This window comes from Canis lupus, chromosome 1 (assembly GCF_011100685.1).
Source record: "Canis lupus familiaris isolate Mischka breed German Shepherd chromosome 1, alternate assembly UU_Cfam_GSD_1.0, whole genome shotgun sequence".
Lineage (NCBI taxonomy): Eukaryota > Metazoa > Chordata > Mammalia > Carnivora > Canidae > Canis > Canis lupus.
Genome location: NC_049222.1, coordinates 58,178,073 through 58,197,427, shown reverse-complemented (window position 1 = coordinate 58,197,427; position 19,355 = coordinate 58,178,073). Strand labels below are relative to the sequence as shown.

General features: G+C 36.8%; 1 protein-coding gene across 1 annotated transcript in view; it reads left to right on the top strand.

The window, feature by feature from the left end:
• ROS1 (ROS proto-oncogene 1, receptor tyrosine kinase) overlaps positions 1-19,355 on the top strand; it is a 117,891-nt gene that overhangs the window by 35,004 nt on the left and 63,532 nt on the right. Inside the window, exons 13-17 of the mRNA XM_038525492.1 lie at positions 977-1,189; positions 2,120-2,230; positions 3,336-3,514; positions 5,352-5,543; positions 9,786-9,886. Coding sequence (XP_038381420.1) covers positions 977-1,189; positions 2,120-2,230; positions 3,336-3,514; positions 5,352-5,543; positions 9,786-9,886 — 796 coding nt within the window. The remainder of the gene's footprint in view (positions 1-976; positions 1,190-2,119; positions 2,231-3,335; positions 3,515-5,351; positions 5,544-9,785; positions 9,887-19,355) is intronic.

Genomic DNA, 19,355 nt, shown 5'->3' with positions numbered 1-19,355 from the left:
TGAACTTCCATCTCTGGATAGATAGGCAGTGTGTATGGAGCGTAAGGAGGTGGGCCCTGGAACCAGCCTGCATGAGTTCAAAAGCTGGTCTTGTCATTTATTAGCAGAATGGTCCTGGGCACATTACTTAACCATTCCATGCATTGGTTTTCGCTACGAGAAAATGGGAATGTTAACTCTATCTTTCAATGGGATTATCATACAGATTAAGGTGCAATAAATAGCACACTTAGAACAGCATCTAGCATAGAGATCGGCAAACTTTTCTATAAAGAAAGGACTAGATGGTACATATGGTCAGCTCTGTGGGCCATATGGCCTGTGTCACAGCTACTCAGGTCTGCCGTTACAGTGTGTACACAGCCATAGATAATATGTAAATGAGGAACCGTGGCTGTTCTAGTACAATTTTATTTACAAAAACAGGCAGTGGGCCAGATTTGCCCTGTGGATTATAGTTTGCCAACTCCTGGTCGTAGAGTGTTTAGCAAACATGGGCCATTTTTGACTTTAAGACAAAGCTGATTATATCTGTTTGCTATGTATTCAGGGAGTTTTCATTGTTTGTTTTTTTATGAGTTTGGGCTTCTAGGAGGAAGATGCTATGCAAACTCTGAGAATTATATTAGAGATTCATCATTAAATATTTATTATGAGCCTGGTTACACCTGGTGGTGCTATTTAATGCCCCTTTGACAATTTTATGCAGCCACACATTTAGCTTTGACTGAGCTTTGACTCTGATTTGTTGGAAATGGTGTCTCCTTCGATGGAGCAAAAAACCACGGCATGGCTGGAATGGACAGTGTCCTAGTCCTATCAGCAGCCAAACCCTGACGACTAGTGGGGTAGCATGTTTTACTGCCCAATTACCCTTCCACTCCAGATGAAGCTATAGATGAGTTTACTGACAGTCTTTTGCTTGCCTTTACCTGTCTCATCCTGGTGAGTAATACTATTTAACTCTTCTGATTAGGTCCCTCTGCTTGGCAGAACTGGATTTATGAGGTGAAAGTATCAACCCAAGACTTTCCTGAAATCACTCATATTTTCTCTAACATAAGTGGGACCATGCTTAATGTACCCGAGCTGCAGAGTGCTACAAAATACAAGGTTTCTGTGAGAGCCAGTTCACCCAAGGGGCCAGGCCCTTGGTCAGAGCCCTCGGTGGGTACTACCCTGGTGCCAGGTGAGAAAACGTTTTTTATTTAGATGGTAATTCGGACAGAATAGGTTTATTCCCTGTGTCCTTAAGAGTTCCTCAACTCTGATGTGGTAAAGAACTGGAATGAGGGGACACCTGCGTGGCTCAGTGGTTGAGCGTCTACCTTCGGCTCAGGTTCTGATCCCGGGGTCCTGGGATTGAGTCCAGAATTGGGCTCCCCACCGGGAGCTTACTTCTCCCTCTGCCTGTGTCTCTGCCTCTCTCTCTGTGTCTCTCATAAATAAAATCTTAAAAAATAAAAAGAACTGGAATGAGGATGCCTGGATCTCTTGCGTGTGTGTTTATTATCTGGACTAGGAAAGCAAATGGAACCTTGTGTGATTTTTAATTTACGTTTCTAAATTGTTGTTTTAAACTTTTGAGGGTACTTTTGAGGAAACCATATACTTTTCTTCTTCTTTATGGCTTTCTTCTTTCTTGTGGTTTAGTAAACAAAAATATCCCTTGAATTCTCAGGGTCATGGTGAGAGAAGTTAAGGGGCTGTGAATTATGCTGACCACCCCATTCTTGGCTGAAAGAAAAGGGAAAGAGAACTGTATCATTTATGCTGCTGTTGTTATCATGATGACTTCTGGATCTTCTGCATGGAACTATGGCAACCAATAGCCAGAGATGGTTGAGAAATAGTGCCATGACCATGACATTGCTATAAAGGCAGCATCACCACACATTTCTCTTCACATTCAACTTCAATTATTTATGGAAAATTCAGAAAGTGTGTTTAATATGATAGGTAATTCTGTTAAGCAGAGGTAATCATTCATATCCTTCCACAGTATTTCTCAAATGTTGATAGTGTTTTAGTTTATAAAGGAAATCTTAGGGTATAAGATGTGTACCTTAAAACGTGTGCTTTCTGTGATATTTCTTTTTGATTTCTTTTTACCAAATAGCTTCAGAACCACCATTTATCATGGCTGTGAAAGAAGATGGTCTTTGGAGTAAGCCATTAAATAGCTTTGGCCCAGGAGAATTAATATCCTCTGATATAGGAAATGTGTCAGGTAAACACCAAATCCCTTGTTCACTTGGATGTCATGTTTCTACCTATATGACTTCCCAAGCTCTTCACCCAAAGAATTGAGTGTTTTAGTATCAGGAAAATACAGGAAATACACCCAAAGAGTTGAGTGTTTTAGTATCAGGAAAATAATGAAAGAAAAAACATTGACTGAACTATATACTGCAAGTGATGTCATTAAGAAAATGTCAATTCTCAAAAAAAAAAAAAAGAAAAGAAAAATGTCAATTCTCAAGTATGGATGCTATTTGTTATTTCACAAAATGTGAGGCTATTTATTGATTTACGCCCATTTCAAAAAGGCTTTGATATAGTTCTCATATATTTGAATCTCTCAATGTTGTCTTGTGGTAACAGCCTGATTCCACTAAAACGGTTATACTTAAATAATTTACTATGTTTGCTATAAGAGTGGAGAATAGAAAGGTTGCATGAAGTTCTAAGTAAAGTGTAAGAAATAATCTCTTGACAAAGAGGATTATTAAGTAATAAGTGGGTAATTTTGCCTAGAAGACCTTAGAATGCAGGAAAGTCTTCATTGTGGGGTGAAGCAAGTTCAAGTACCAGTGAACTTGCTTGCAGATGACATCTTCTATAATTATGTTAGTTATTTGTTCTATTTGCTGGGCCACTAAGAATACAGCAGCATTTCTGACCAACACAGGACTTGGACTTAGGAGGTAGTATGGTAATAGTAGGAAGAATGATGCTTAGGAGTTGTCTTGAATCTGAGCTCTTACTGTTTTCATCTATAAGGCCTTGGGCAAAATAGATAATATCTCTGAGTCTCAGGTCCACCAAGTCAAAAATGGGGTAATTCCTACTTCATACCTTTGTTTTCTGATTTAAGTGAGATATTTTAAGTGCCTGGGACAATGTTTGGCAAAGAGGAGGGGCTCAGTGAATATTAGTACCTCTCCCTGGTCCCAGGGATTGAGATTTTGAGAGAACATTATTGGAACATTCTGGATAGATCCCTGAGGTTCTTATGAATATCATGTTAGTATGTGCTTTGTGATTTTGTTGACTTGCCTCAGTTATGCTGGCATACGTGAAAAATAACTGCTACCAATTCACTTTGTTTTGAGACATGGATTGGTATAACAACAGCCTCTACTACAGCGACGTGAAAGGTGATGTTTACGTGTGGCTGCTGAATGGGACGGATATCTCAGAGAATTATCACATACCCAACATTTCAGGAGCAGGGGCTTTAGCTTTTGATTGGCTGGGTCAATTTCTCTACTGGGCTGGAAAGACATACGTGGTAAGTTCAAGCTCAGCATTCTGGATGTTCTATGACAATCCCCACCCACTTCAGTGACATACATGTCATTTTCATGATTTTGTTTTCATAGTGGTATGCCACTTATGCTATTATTTATTTAATATTTGTCTCCAAACCTACTCACTTTTTAATGAAAGGGGATTTCTATGTAAAGAAAGCTTTATATTGCTATTCAGTGTACTAGCTATTTATTTTCAATAATATCTTGAATATATTAAAATGTTCATCTGTGGGTCAGTGTCTTGGAGGAAGATGGCATACTCCAAAGAGATGATTAAAGAAAACCCAATGAAGGGACTGTTTCCAAAGATGTGGTGAGGGCTAAGGAAAATCAGCAAAGGATAGTGAAGCATGCCCTGGGCGAGTAAGGTGGAAGATATAACCGCCTTCAGGCATGTGGGGGCCAAGGGGCTGAAGAGGAAGACTCTGGTGAGGGCTATAGCTATAGGAATTGCTGGCATGACACCCAGCCAGTGTCAGAAGGGATGGTCTGGCAAGGAGTGACCTGAGGCAATAAGGGCCCCACTCCTTCTATCTTTCTGCCCTCTGATCTTCCACCAGTGCTTCCGTTGGCTGAATGTCACTGGAAGCCAGAGAATAAGAGAATCCAGTTGATGCAGTCTATGGCACCAGCCTTTGAAGGCGCAGAGTAGGGTGGCGAGGGTGGACAGTGTCGCTGGATGCAAAATGAAGATATCCTGCACATCTGTGTAGTGGTACACTTTGAAGAGAAGGATGGTCAAAGATGAGAATACTGGTCTGACAGATCCACAAATATGGTTCTGGAATCATTTTCTTATCAGGTGGGGACTTATTGTCCATTCATTTATTCACTCAGCAATCATTTATCCATTACCAATGTGTTGAGAGCCATGAGGACAGGCATAGTAGGGAATAGGAAGTAAATAGTACACATGTATCAGCTTTTAAAAAAATCAACTTTATGAGCTACAATTCACATATGATAAAGTTCGCCCTTTTATCGTATAAAATACATTGTTTTTTTTAGTATATTCAGCGTTGTACAAACCATCGCTACTTGTCCTTGTTCTTTTGATGAGATAAAATACATACATAAAATAAGAGAAGAAGCATACAAAGCAATGTATTTAGACAAAGCGATGTGGTAAGAGTCTGAATTCATAAGTGCCAATGATATGCGGGTGGAATGGAGTTGAGTGGGGTAAATCTGAGAATATTCCCTAAAATGGATTAGTTTAAAAATAATTTTGAAGGAGGAAGTGGAAGAGTGGATGTAGAAACTGCTCTCAAGTATTTGCTCTATCCCTTACAAAACTGCTTAACTTCAGGAAAAATTACTTTACTTCTTTGAACCCAGCTAACTTGTGATAGAAATCCTTTATAGACATAATGTTAGGGTTACAAAAGCTAATATTTTAAAGATAAAAGTGTACACTGCCGGACACATAGTAAGTATTCAGTAATGGCAGTAATTAATATCAGGGAAATATACTGATAGAGATGAGTAAGGAGATACATCATCATTTATCAAGATATATACATCTTCTCCTGGAGTCCAATCAAATGCATTCTTACCTAGCAGTGTTTCACTTGTCTGGTTGTATGATTAGGAAAAGTAAGTATTTTGACTCAAAATAAATTTACCTCCTTTTTTTTCTAGAGTCAGCTACCGTGACTATTATGATTCCAAAGGTTTGCACACTACCCAGCACATAGTGCTAATAAATATTCATGATTGGATGAATGCAGTAATTTACTAAGATTGCGATAAGCTACTCAGAAATAACCATGTCATGTGAAAATTATTAACCAACCGTACAATCATGTTTTACAGATACAAAGGCAGTCTCTGTTGACAGGGCACACAGACATTGTGACTCACGTGAAGTTGTTGGTGAATGATATGGTGGTGGATTCAGTTGGCGGTTATCTCTATTGGACCACACTGTACTCAGTCGAGAGCACCAGGCTAAATGGAGAAAGTTCCCTTATCCTACAAGCACAGCCTTGGTTTTCTGGGAAAAAGGTGATGAATTAAAAATAAGATCTGATCATTTACTAATATTAAATAGTTCCATTGTATAGTTATGACAACACTGTTTCTGCTTATTGTGAATAGTTCAGTAGAATCTGTAAGGAAATACTGTCAAGGTCTTTGTATAACCAAAATTTCTCTAAGTCTTATTTTATTGTCATAATTGATTAAATAAATTAAAACACAATGTGGAGAATTTTATAATTTGCTTTATTTTGAATAGACTCCTCCTTGAAAGCATTTTAATTTGACTGTTTTTATAGTCTTCAGAAATTGGATATTTTAGAGCTTCTTGCAGCATAATGATTAGATGTTTTATTATTTTCCATCAATTTTGGGTACTGACTGCTTAGATGTTTTATTATATTCAGTTGATTTTGGGTACTGAAAAACTCTAAAAATGGTGACTCTTAAGCACATTATGTGACTTCTCTTTGTCTGTTTCCTATCTGCAAAACGAGAATATGAGCAATTGTCCTACCTCTTAGGGTTGTTACAAAGATTAAATGAGATAACTAATGGGAGGTACTGAGAATAGTTCCAGGCACTTGGTAACCACTCAGTAGTTAAGTTCTTTTGATTCTAACGAAATCTGAAGAACACCCCTGATATAAGAATGTTTCTAGACACAGGTTACTTCCTCAGCTTATAAAAGCAATACCTATTTTCTTGATATGCTGTAGCTATTCATCTAAATTTCTAAATTTCATGTTTCCTGATCATAACAATAACATATGCTTGCTGTAGGAACTTGGAAATCACAGAAAAGCATGAAAAAAGAAAGAAAACATTCATACTACTTCTACCTAGGCTATTCTTTAAATTTTTTCTTATTTTTTAAATAATCTTTTTCTGTCAGTAGAGATAAATATAAATATACATAAATACAAATATACCAGGTCATTTATAAACAAATTGTGAGTCACATGATCCTCAATTCCAGAATACATGGGCTGTAATTCTCACGGTACTTAAAAGAGCTTATTTTGCTGGGGCCCCTGGGTGGCTCAGTCTGTTAAGTATCTACCTTGGTGTCAGATCATGATTCCTGGGTCCTGGGATCAAGCTCCATGTCGGGGCTCTCTGCTCAGTGGGGAGCCTGCTGCTCCAGCTTCAGTTCCCCCTGCTTGTGCTCTCTCTCTATCAAATAAATAAAATCTTCAAAAAAAAAGACCTTATTTGCATATATAGATTATAGCATAGATATTTAAAAGAAATAAAAATTTATGCTCTATATCCAAAGATTAATCATTCCTGTCAAATCATAAAAATATCCCTTGATTCTATTTTGGAGCCACTTGAGTCTGAATGCAAGAGAGTATATAGTATATTTTTTATGTCTCAATAATAAATTTTAGGGCAAAGCACTTTTATTTTTGTAAAAGCATATTAAAGATAATATTATCTCAAGAGTAACTTTCTATCTATTCCTGGGGCTTTGTCAGTAATCTACCCCCACTGCTCCAGTCTGGTCATTTGAGATATATTCACTTAGAAAAGTTCTGCAGTAGCCCTGGGGACTTTTCTGTAAATGAGTGAAAAATTAGATTTCTCAGCATGTTTGAGAAAATATATCCCTCTTTAAATCTTCACTCCAAATCCTCTCACTGGCTGATGAGTGTTGTTGCTCATGCAAATCTGTGTTCTGGTTCCGTGGCTTGATGTCTTACCCATCTGCTTCCATTAATGCTAGTGGGTGTTTTGAAGGTGACTTTTGCACTGAGCAAAATTCTCCATTTCACTGTCATTCCTTCATACATTACTCATAGGTTTATCATGGAGTCATGAGATACTTTGCAATCTACAGGTATGATTAAGTAATCAGCCAATTACTTATAGAAAGACTTCATATTTGTGTGATTCAAAGGGAGAATGCAGTGCAATATTCATCTGAAGTAAATAGATACCCTTTGCCACATCTGATGGATTAAGCAAGCTCATAGTGCATAGTACATTTTACCATAGGATTAAACCTCAAGCTTTTAGTTTAGATCAAAGGGATTATTTCCAAGGCATGGGCATTATTAGACATAACAATGGTTACCAAAGATTTATGGAATGTCCTCTGGCTCTGTTTAAATCTGGACCCAAATGACTGATGCAAAGGAATAGGGTAATGACCTAATACCTAAAATTCACCTACAGCTTGAATAGTTTGTTGTATTTTAGAATAGGGAATCATAGAACATTCTTTTTTAAAAGATTTTATTTATTTATGAGAGACACACAGAGAGAGGCAGAGACATAGGCAGAGGGAGAAGTAGGCTCCCTCTGGGGAGCCCGATATGGGACTCGATCTCAGGACTCCGGGATCACGCCCTGAGCCAAAGGCAGATGCTCAACCACTGAGTCACCCAGGGGTCCAGTAGAATATTCTTTTTTAAGAGATAAAAATAGACTTTGTAATTTGGAAAACTCAAGTGTATCTCATTATAAATAACCATACAAGATTAATATGATTTTCTTTAACTGAAACAATAATCAATACATTTCTTTTAGCCTAAGGCAAGGACGTGATTCAACTCCCCAAAAGCTGGGGATTGCTAGAATAGTTTTTAAAAATCTTGTGGGAAAGAAGTAGGTTGAGTTTCCTTGAAGACAGAAGGCTGTGATGTATATGACAGCTGGAGGTTCTTGCAGTGATATGCCTTTGTAGCAGGCCTTGGGGAACCTGTCAGCAAGAATTTTTAGTTCTTGGCTACCTTGTTGTCTTCCTTTTACATTTCTCACTGGCTCATCATTTTTGTTTTTATGCTGAAGTGTCTTATTAAAGATGTAGTCATCAACTTTAGTCCTTGATCCCTATTAGCCTCTAGGTCTGCTATAGAAATTGTCCACCACTCTGAGGTCAGACACCTGACAATCTCAGGTTATTTGAAAAATACCTCTAAAGCCAAAGAAAGCAAAAGAGTTCCCTTGAATTGTAACTTCTATCCAAGCAATCTATTTCATAGGAGAAGCAGTCTTTCCTCAGGCCTCATCTAGACAACTGGACACAAAATTAACACTGCAGTGTAACAAGACGGCAAGGAAAGATGAGTAAGGAGTGGTTTTCAGATGTTAGGTGGAAATAGAACTTTATGTATACATGACTCTAATTATAACACATAAAGCCCTGTGTATATTATATTTTTTAAATGTGTCAAGACATTTTGGTTGTAATTAACAGAAATGTAATTTTAAATGGCTTAAAACATTTGTTCTTGAAATGAGATCTAATCAGGCTGAAATTAAAAATACTCTACCCGAGGTGCAGTCTAAATTGGATGTTCTAACAACTAGGGTAAATGAGGCAGAAGAGAGAAGAGAGAGCAAGTGACATAGAAGACAAGTTGATGGAAAGGAAGGAAGCTAAGGAAAAGAGAGAAAAGCAAATAATAGCCCACGAGGAGAGGCTATTGTGACGCAATGAAAAGAACCCACATCAGAATTATTGGAGCGCCTGAGGATGAAGAGAGAGAAAGAAAGGGCCAGTTGGTATATTTGAGCAAATCATAGCTGAGAACTTCCCTAATCTGGGGAAGGAGATAGGCATTCAAATCCAAGAGAGAGAGGACCCCTCACAAAATCAACAAAAATAGACCAACACATAATAGTGAAGCTTGCAAATTTCAGAGATAAAGAGAAAATCCTGAAAGCAGCTCAAAACATTGGTTCTCAAGCTTGGTGACAGAATTATCTGGGGAATTTTGAAACACAGTAGAAACTGGGTTCCATCTCCAGAAATTATAATTTAGTAGGAGGCACTCTGGGAATTGAGGGGTTTAATGAGCTCAACAAGTGATCCTAATGTGCATCAATGTTTGAGAATAATAGATTTAAACAACGATACTCATTGGCTTGTGTGGCCAGAGTCCAAAGTTATGGCTAGCTTTAGGCAAGTCTTAACGCAATGGCTCAAAGTTCCTGATTCAGTCGGACCTGAAATGGGGTTGAGAATTTGTGATAAGTTTCCAGGTGTTGCTGATGCTGCTGGTCCAAGAATCATACTTTGAGAACCACCAGAGCTAAGTTTATAGAAGTCCCTGCCGTTGGAGGATATTTAGGAAACCATATCCCAAATGGCATAACAGACACACTCATATAATTTTTATATTTAGAGAAAGGTAAAAATCACTGAGTTTATTGTTCCAAGGAGGATGTTAAAGAGAGATGTATAGCTTGAGTGTGAGTTATTCACAAAAGTATCCTCCAAACATATAATTGATTCATTTTACCTTATTTTCTATTTAGGTAATTGCTCTAACTTTAGACCTTAGTGATGGGCTTCTGTATTGGTTGGTTCAAGACAGTCAATGTATTCACCTGTATGCAGCTGTTCTTCGGGGGCAGAGGTAAGTAATAATATCCCTTGAAAACAACTGGTTGAGAATGAGAATGACTTACCCCTTCAGTTATGTGAAAATTAATTTTTTTCCAATAAACATTTACTAATTATCCACTGTTTTTACAGGCATTGTGCTTGTGGGGAAAGATAGGTTTGTAAACAACTACTTCCAATAGAACATGGGAAATACTGGGAAGGGGTAGAAAGAGAATACGGTGGAGATACCGAGAAGAACGCTTCTCAAGAGCCCAGGAAATGGATGGATATGTTTTGCCCCTCATCTTAACAAAGCAGAGTGTACATGATGGAGTTAGGCAGAAATCTTCCTGTATGGCACACATGAAAACTAGAGTGGGAGGAAGCACATAAATAATTCTCTTGATCTGTGTTCTCAAACTAAGTCCCCATTTCTCTTGTTGGCATCACCACATCTCCCATAATGGTGCTGTCAGGTATTTTTTTCTCCCGCATTTCTTCTAGACTTTTTTTTTTATTACAATTTTGCTTTTAAAAATTAGATGTAGGGCAGCCCCGGTGGCGCAACGGTTTAGCGCCGCCTGCAGCCCGGGGCATGATCCTGGAGACCCGGAATCGAGTCCCGCATCGGGCTCTCTGCATGGAGCCTGCGTCTCCCTCTGCCTGTGTCTCTGCCTCTCTCTCTCTCTCTCTGCATCTCTATGAATAAATAAATAAATAAAAATCTTTAAAAAAATAAAAATTAGATGTAATAGACATAATATAAAATGCTCAGATCTTCAGTGCTCCAGCATATCAGTTTTGGCAAATACATTTTAAGATACAGATATATCCATCATCACAGAAGTTTTCCTGTGCCCCTTCCCACTCCCCCCCCCCCCACCAGAAATATGTACTTTTTGTGTCTGGATTCTTTTACTTGGTATAATATCTTTATGATTTATTCATGTTGTTACATGTATTAGTCTTCTCTTTTTATTCCTGAGTGGTTTTCCATTGCATGAACATCCCATAGTTTGCGTATCTATTCTCCTCTTCATGGACATTTTGGATTGCTTCCCAGTTTTGGTTATGATGGATAAAACTGTACAAATATTTATTTGGAGAGCTTGTTGTGGACATATTCTTGGATAAATACCTACAAGTCGAATTACTGGGAGATAGGGGAAATATATGCTTAACTTCTTAAGTAATTTCCTGGTTTTCAAAGGGTTCATACCATTTTACATTCCCCTCAGAGATGTATAAGAGTTCTGGGTCTTCCACATCCTCCCAACAATTGGATTCGGCAATCTTTAAAATTTCACCATTCACTGTTGTGTGTAGCAGTATATCATTGCGCTTTTAATTTACACTTGACAATGACTAACAATTTTTTTAATTGACTAACAATTTTGACCTCTTTTTCATTTGTTATTGACTATTTATATATCATCTTTCATAATGTGGCTGTTCAAATATTTTTCTCCGTATTTAATTGGCTGTATATCTTTTCATTATTGGAATGCAGGAGATCTTTAGGTATTCTGTATATAAATCCATTGTTAAATATACGTGTTGTGAATATTTTCTCCCCAGCATTTGACCTACCTCTCTATTTGTTGGTGGTACGTTTTCATGAGCAGAAGTTTTAAATTTTGACTTAACCCAATTTATGAATTACTTTCTTTATGGTTTGTTTTCTGTGTCTTCTATAAGAAACCTTTGCCTATCCTAAGGTTGTGAAGATTTTATATGATGCTTTTAAAAATTGTTTTAGTTTCCATATTTAATATATTATCCATCTAAAATTGTTTTTAGATGTGGCTTTTAGATACTGCTTTTTAGATGTTTCTTTCTTATAGGAATATCCAATTCTCCTATCACCATTTATTTTTCTTTGTTTTTAGAGAGGGAGAGAGAGAGTGGGGGGTGGGGCAGAGGGAGAGGGAGAGGGAATTTTTTAGAAAGACTTTATCTATTTGAGAGAGAGAGCACGCACATGAGTAGGGGTGGGTGGGAGGGGAGGAGCAGAGGGAAAGAGACAAGCAGATTCCTCATCAAGCAGGGAGGCTGACTTGGGGCTTGATCCCAGGACTCTGAGATCATGGCTGAGCCAAAGGCAGACGCTTAACTTACTGAGCCACTCAGGTGCCCCAGAGAGAGAGAATCTTAAGCAAGCTCCATGCCCAGTGCAGAGCCTGAGATCATGACCTGACCTGAAATCAAGAGTCAGATGCTTAACTGAGCTATCCTGGTGCCCCTCCAGTACCATTTGTTAAAAGAATTTGCTGCTTGTTATTTAATTGCTTTGATGCCCTTGTTTAAAATTATTTGACTGAGCATATTTGGGTCTATTTTTAGACTCTTTCTTTCCTTTGATAATTTGCTTAGTCTTCTTGATTACTATAAATTAGGAAAAGACTTAAAGATAGGTAATATTAAGTCCTCAATTTGTTTTTCTTTTTTAGTGTTTTTTCTTTGGCTATTCTTCATCCTTTGTCTTTCCAAACAAATTTAAAAATCATCTCCCTAATTTCTAGAATAAAGCCTATCAGAATTTTTAAAAAGGATTTTATTTATTTATTTATTTAGCATTAAAGCAGAAGGAGGGGCAGAAAGAGAGGGAGAGAATCTTAAGCAGACTCTGGGCTGAGTGCAGAACCTGGTGTGGGGTTTGATGTCAAACCCTGAGATCATGACCTGAGTTGAAATCAAGAGTCGGTCACTTAACCAACTGAGCTATCCAGGCACCCCTAGCCTGTTGGAATTTTAAATCTTTTATAAGTTTAGGGAGAATGGACATCATAAAATACTGAGTCTTCCAATCAATAAAAATGGTGTTTCTCACCATTTATTTAGACTTTCTTTAGTTTCTTTCAGCAGTGTTTTATAGTTTTCAGTGTAAGTAGAAGTTTTGCTCATCTTTCATTAATTAATCCTTAATATTCTGATTTTTTTGATGGTTTATAAGTGATGTTTTAAAAATTCCATTTTCTAAATGCTTATTAACTAGTATGGAGAAATTCAATTGATTTTTGTATATTGACTTTGCATCTTGATTCATTGCTAAATTCGCTGCTCTGGTTTCATGCAGAATGCTTTAGTGAGGGTTTATAGTATTATTTTAAAATGAATTAGGAAACATTTCCTTCTCAATTTTCTGAGTGTTTCTATAGCATTGATATTAATTCTTCCTTAAGTTTTAATAGCATCCCCCAGTGAATTCATCTGGGCCTGGAGTTTTCTTTGTAGAAAATTGTGTGATTAAAATTTAATAAGTTTTAAAGATATAGAGTTATTTAAATTTTTATTTCCTCTTGAATCAATTTTGGTAATTCATGTCTATTAAGGAATTTATCCATTTTGAATGAGTTGTCAAATTAAATTTAATAATAGTTCCAAGTTAACACTTCAATGTCTATAAGGTCTGTATTGATGTCCTTTTATATCTCTGATATTGGTATATTTTTTTCCTGATCACTTTTGTTAAGGGTTTATCAGATTATTAATGTTTTTAAAGAACTAGCTTCTAGATTTGTTGCTTTTTTCTCTCTGTTTTTCCCTTTTCTATTTCACCTCTTTCTAGTATTATTTTTATTATTTCTTCTTTTACTTATTTTGGGTATAATTTCCTCTTCTACTTCTAGCTTTTGAAGATGAAAGGAGAAATCATTATGTTCATATCATTTCACTAATGTTTTTATAATATTGACATTTAAAGCTGTAAGTTTCTTTTAGAGATCATATTGTATTCCGCAAACTTTAGCATGTTGTGTTTCATTATCATTGATTTCAAAATGTTTTCTAATTTCCCTTATTAGTTTTCTCTGATCCATATATTTTTAAAATGTATGTTGCTTAGTTTTGAAGTATTTTGGGATTGTTTAGGTATAATTTATAATTTAATATCATTGTGGCCAAAGAACGTACCTCATATAATTTCAATGTTTTGACATTTATTTGGGATTATTTTATCGCCCACTATAGGGTATGTCATGGCGAATGTTCCATGTGCACTAAAGAAGAATATTGGAATCCCTAGGTGGCGCAGTGGTTTAGCGCCTGCCTTTGGCCCGGGGGACGATCTGGAGACCCAGGATCGAATCCCATGTAGGGCTCCCTGCATGGAGCCTGCTTCTCCCTCTGCCTGTGTCTTTGCCTCTCTCTCTCTGTGACTATCATGAATAAATAAATGAAACCTTTTTTTTTTAAAGAAGAATATTTATTCTGCTCTTGTCTGATATAGTAGTCTGACAGTAGTCTGACAGTAGTTATATAGTAGTATAACTGTCAAGTATGTAAATTGGTTGATACTATAGTTAAAATATTTATGTCTACTTATATTATCTATCACTGAGAAAGAGGTGTTAAAGTCTTCAACTATGATTGTAGATTTGCCTGTAGTTCTCTTTAGTTGATGTATCTGGGTGCTTTGTGTTTATATTGTCACCTATATACCTGACTATATTGCCTTTTATCACTATAAAATACCCTCATTAGTCTATGGTACTACTCTACATCTTAGGGACCACTTTGTCTGATACCAGTTTAGTTCCAGCAGCTCACTTATGCTTAATGTTTGCAAGGTACATCTCTTTCCATCCCATTACTTTTAATCAGTTTTTGTGCTTATTTATTTATTTTTAGAAAGATTTTATTTGTTTATCTGAGAGAGAGAGAGAGAGAGAGAGAGAATGATAGGAGGGGGAGACAAAGAGGGAGAGGAAAAAGCAGATTCCCCACTGAGTAGGGAACCCAACACAAGTCTGGATCCCAGTACCCTGAGATCATGACCTGATCTGAAGGCAGATGCTTAACCAATGGAGCCACCTGGGCGCCCTTGTCTTTACATTTAAAGTATGTTTCTTGTAAACAGCATATGGGATTTTGCTTTTTTATGCAATCTGACAGTTTCTTTTTATTTGGATGCTTGGTTTATTTACATTTAATATAATTATTGATATACTTGGGTTTAAATCTACCATCTTAATTTTTTTTTAAATTTTTATTTATTTATGATAGTCACAGAGAGAGAGTGAGAGAGAGGCAGAGACAGGCAGAGGGAGAAGCAGGCTCCATGCACCGGGAGCCCGACGTGGGATTCGATCCCGGGTCTCCAGGATCACGCCCTGGGCCAAAGGCAGGCACTAAACCACTGCGCCACCCAGGGATCCCCATCTTGATGTTTGACTTCCATTTGTCTTAGTTCTTTGCTCCTCTCTTCATAGTCAATATTCAAAATATTTTGTTTCATGAATTAAAAAATTTATGACAAGGGGTGCTTAGGTGACTCAACTGGTTGAGTGCCAGACTCTTGATCTCAGCTCAGGTCTTGATCCTAGCAACAAGCTCTGCATAGGGAGCCTAACTTAAAAAAAAAAAAAAAAGGCTCCAGTGTGGAGCCTAAATTAAAAAAAATATGACAATATAGTTGCAATTATTACCTTCAACTCTGTGTACTTGTCATATAATTTACTTTTGCCTACTGCATGAAATCCATGTTTGCTACTGTTTTTCATTTAAAAAGCCAACATTCATGCACCTAGGTGGTTCAGTTGGTTGAATGTCTGATTTGGTTTTGGTTTAGGTCATGAGATCAAACCCTGCATAGGGCTCTGTGCTGATCATGGAGTCTGCTCAAGATTTTCTCTCTCTCTCTGTGTCCCTTCGCCATCTCTGTCCAAGAAAAAAAAACTGATACACAGTCAACATTTTTTAACTTTGAGGTAGTGGTTACATATCTCAGATTAAAATATAGGACATTAAATCATTAGGAAAATTTAGAAATAATTTTATTTCATAGAGAAACAGGCCCAGAGGTGTGCAAATTTGCATAATGATACATGGTTAAACAGAGAGATGGTCAGTAAAAGGTTAAAGTAAAATAAAAGCTAATGCGCTAGGGCAGAGATTTTTTAAATAGGAATTATCTTTTTTTCTTATATATTTTTCGTTTTTCACTTTTATTAAGTTTTTAATTTTAATTCCAGTATAGTTAACATGTAATGTTCTATTAGTTTCAAATGTTTAATATAGTGATCAATATAGTGATTCAACAGTTTTGCATATTAGTTCGTGCTCATCATGATAAGTGTACTGTTTAATTCCCACCACCTATTTCACCTATTCCCCTACCCACCTCCTCCTCTCTGTTAGCCATCAGTTTGTTCTCTATAGTTAAGAGTCTGTCTCTCTCTTTTTTCCTTTGTTCATTTGTTTTGTTTCTTAAATTCCACATATGAATGAAATTATATGGTATTTGTCTTTCTCTGACTGACTTATTTGGCTTACATCATACCCTCTAGCTCAATCCATGTTGTTGCAAATGGCAAGATTTCATTCTTTTTTATGGCTGAATAATATTCCATGATATATATATCATGATATATTCCATTATATATGTATATATATATGCACATGTCTATCTATCATCTATCTATCTATCTATCTATCTATCTATCTATCTATCTATCTATCATCTATCATCTATCATCTATGTATCTATAGATGGATGCATGGGCTGCTTCCATAATTTGGCTATTGTAAATAATGCTGCAGTAAACACAGGGGTGCACATATCCTTTCACATTAGTGTTTTTCTATTCTTTGGGTAAATACCCAGTGGTGAAATTACTGGGTCTTAGAGTAGTTCTAATTTTAATTTTTTGAGGAAACTCCATATGCTTTCCACGGTGGCTGCACCAGTTTGCATTCCCACCAATAGTGCATGAAGGTTCCTTTTTCTCCACATCTTTGCCAACACTTGTTGTTTCTTGTGTTTTTGATATTAGCCATTCTGACAGGTGTGAGGTGATATCTCACCATAGTTTTGATCTGTGTGTCTCTGATAAGTGATGTTGAGCATCTTTTCTTGTGTCTGTTGGCCATATGTATGTCTTTTTTGGAGAAATGTCTTTTCATGTCTTCTACCTATTTTTTAGCTAGATTATTTGTGTTTTGAGTATTGGGTTGTATCAGGTTCTTATATATTTTGGATACTAACTCTTTATTGAATATGTCATTTGCAAATATCTTCTTCCATTCAGTAGGTTGTCTTTTAGTTTTGTTGATTGTTTCCTTCACTGTGCAGAAGTTTTTTTTTTTTTTATGTAGTCCCAATAGTTTATTTTTGCTTCTATTTCCCTTGCCTCAGGAGACCTATCTAGAAAAATGTTACAAAGGCCAATGTCAGAAAAATTACTGCCTGTGCTCTTTTCTAAGATTTATATGGTTTCAGGTTTCCCATTTAGATTTTTAATCCATTGTGAGTTTATTTTTGTATATGGTGTAAGAAAGTGGTTAAGTTCTATTCTTTTGCATGTAGCTCTTCTAGGGAAGAGTTTTCTAATATTGGGTTCTTAGACCCCAGGGAGTTCATGGTGGACTTCAGGATGTGTGTGAGTATCCTGAGATTAAGGATCCATACTTTTCAGCAATTTTCAAGAGTCTAATCTTATGAAGGTGAAGAACTCCTGGTCCATGAGGACAATGACAAGACTACTGTTAGATTAAAAAATGCATTTTTTTGATTACTGGAAAACCTCTTTATCATGGAGACTATGAAAAAGGAGTATACACACCTGAATATGTATATAAACATAGATTGTGTACAAACAAATACACAACAATCTGAGTAACCAATTATTTCATATCTACTATGGCATATAGCTCTGACTTGTTTCCCACCTGTGAACCACAGAACACTGGTTGTTCCTTTCCCTAGAAATGTAAGATACCAGTAATCGGATTGCCAAGATAAAATGCTTAGAGTGACAGTGTCCTGAAAGATTATGGTTCATTCTGTGTCTGTACATCCCAGACAGCTGATTAGTTAGCATTCTTTGAGAGCCCAGCTCCTCAAGCATCCAGAGAATTGATATCATTAGAATGAATAGATAGAGAAAGGAAGTTTCTCCTTTAAAAACACACTTCCTCATCTCAAGGTTAATAATGTTTTCTTGTATGCATTCACAATGGAGTGCTGCAGTGCTTGTAAGGTTACACAATGGACAGACACTTTTGCCCTCCAAGTCTTCCTTTTTTATCATATCAGGAAATAAAAATTGTACATAAAGATAGGGATTCCAGAGCATCTGACAGAGACTTTTTTCTTATATATAGCCTACATTCTTTCTTCTATTTGTTAATTTCCTTTTCCTTAATCTAGATCGGCACTAATACAGATATAATGTGAACTACATATGTAATTATAGATTTCCTAGTTGCATTATTGAAAAGTAAAAAGATACAAGTGAATTATTAATTCATATTAGTTCTTGTGTATCCAGAGGGTATTTTACATATATAGCACATCTCAGTTTGTACATTGTTTTCATAGGAAATACTTGATCTGTGTTGAGATTTTGGAAAATTTACAGCTGATAAAGTTGGCTTATATGCCTAAATTTTTCCAAAATACTTATACTTTTTCTAGTAAATGATACATATGATTCATAATATGAGCCAAACATTAGTTTTAATATTTAACTTAAATTTAAATAACATGAAAAAAAATCAGTTCCTCAATTGTATTCAAGGGCTCAGTAGTCACATGTGGCTTGTGGCTACTACATTGGTCAGTGTAGCTCTTGCTTATAGTAAATATGAAATGACCTGTTTGCTGCAACTCGGCATAGTCTGAACTCGATGGCTGTAGCAGAGCTACTCTTGAAATGGCTCTTCCCTCTCCTATGTTCATCCATTCCCTTTAGTTTATAAAGGATTGAATCATTTACAAGGATAACAACATATCTGACTTGGAAGTTGAAGAAGGTGCACCTATCATAAGTTCATCTGTATTTAGTTATGTCAGGACTGATTATGTTACTCCAGGGGAGCCTCTGCCCTTGTTCTTCCCTCTGCCTGGAATGTTCCCAGACTCAGTTCCCTCGGTTAGCTGGTATTCCATCTGCATGGCTCACTTTAAACATTGTTCCCTAGGGGAGACTTTTTCTGGCCAGACCCCAGTAGGTCTCCTTGTTAAGGAACCCACTCTACTTATCTTTTCACAGTGTAGTTCAGGGGTTTTGTTTGCTCGTTTTCTGCCAGGCTGCCTTTTCTTCTAGCCTGTGTATTCTGTGAGGGCAGGGATGTACTTGTCTTATTTATCACTGCATTCCTAGTGACTAATGCAGAACTAGGCACAGAACATCTGCTGAATGAATGAGTGAATGAATGAACTGTCAATGCAGTAACCTCAGCTGTCATCTATACATAGTTCCCACTTTATGGGAGAGTTTTGTCTTTTTATGACTTTTTTTAAAAATTTTTATTTACTTATGATAGGCACACAGTGAGAGAGAGAAAGGCAGAGACACAGGCAGAGGGAGAAGCAGGCTCCATGCACCAGGAGCCCGACGTGGGATTCGATCCTGGGTCTCCAGGATCGCGCCCTGGGCCAAAGGCAGGCGCTAAACCGCTACGCCACCCAGGGATCCCTTTTTATGACTTTTTGGTTGAGCTTTTTTTTTTTTTTTTTTGAGCTTTGATTTAAATGCAGCTTCACTTATTGCTGAGGA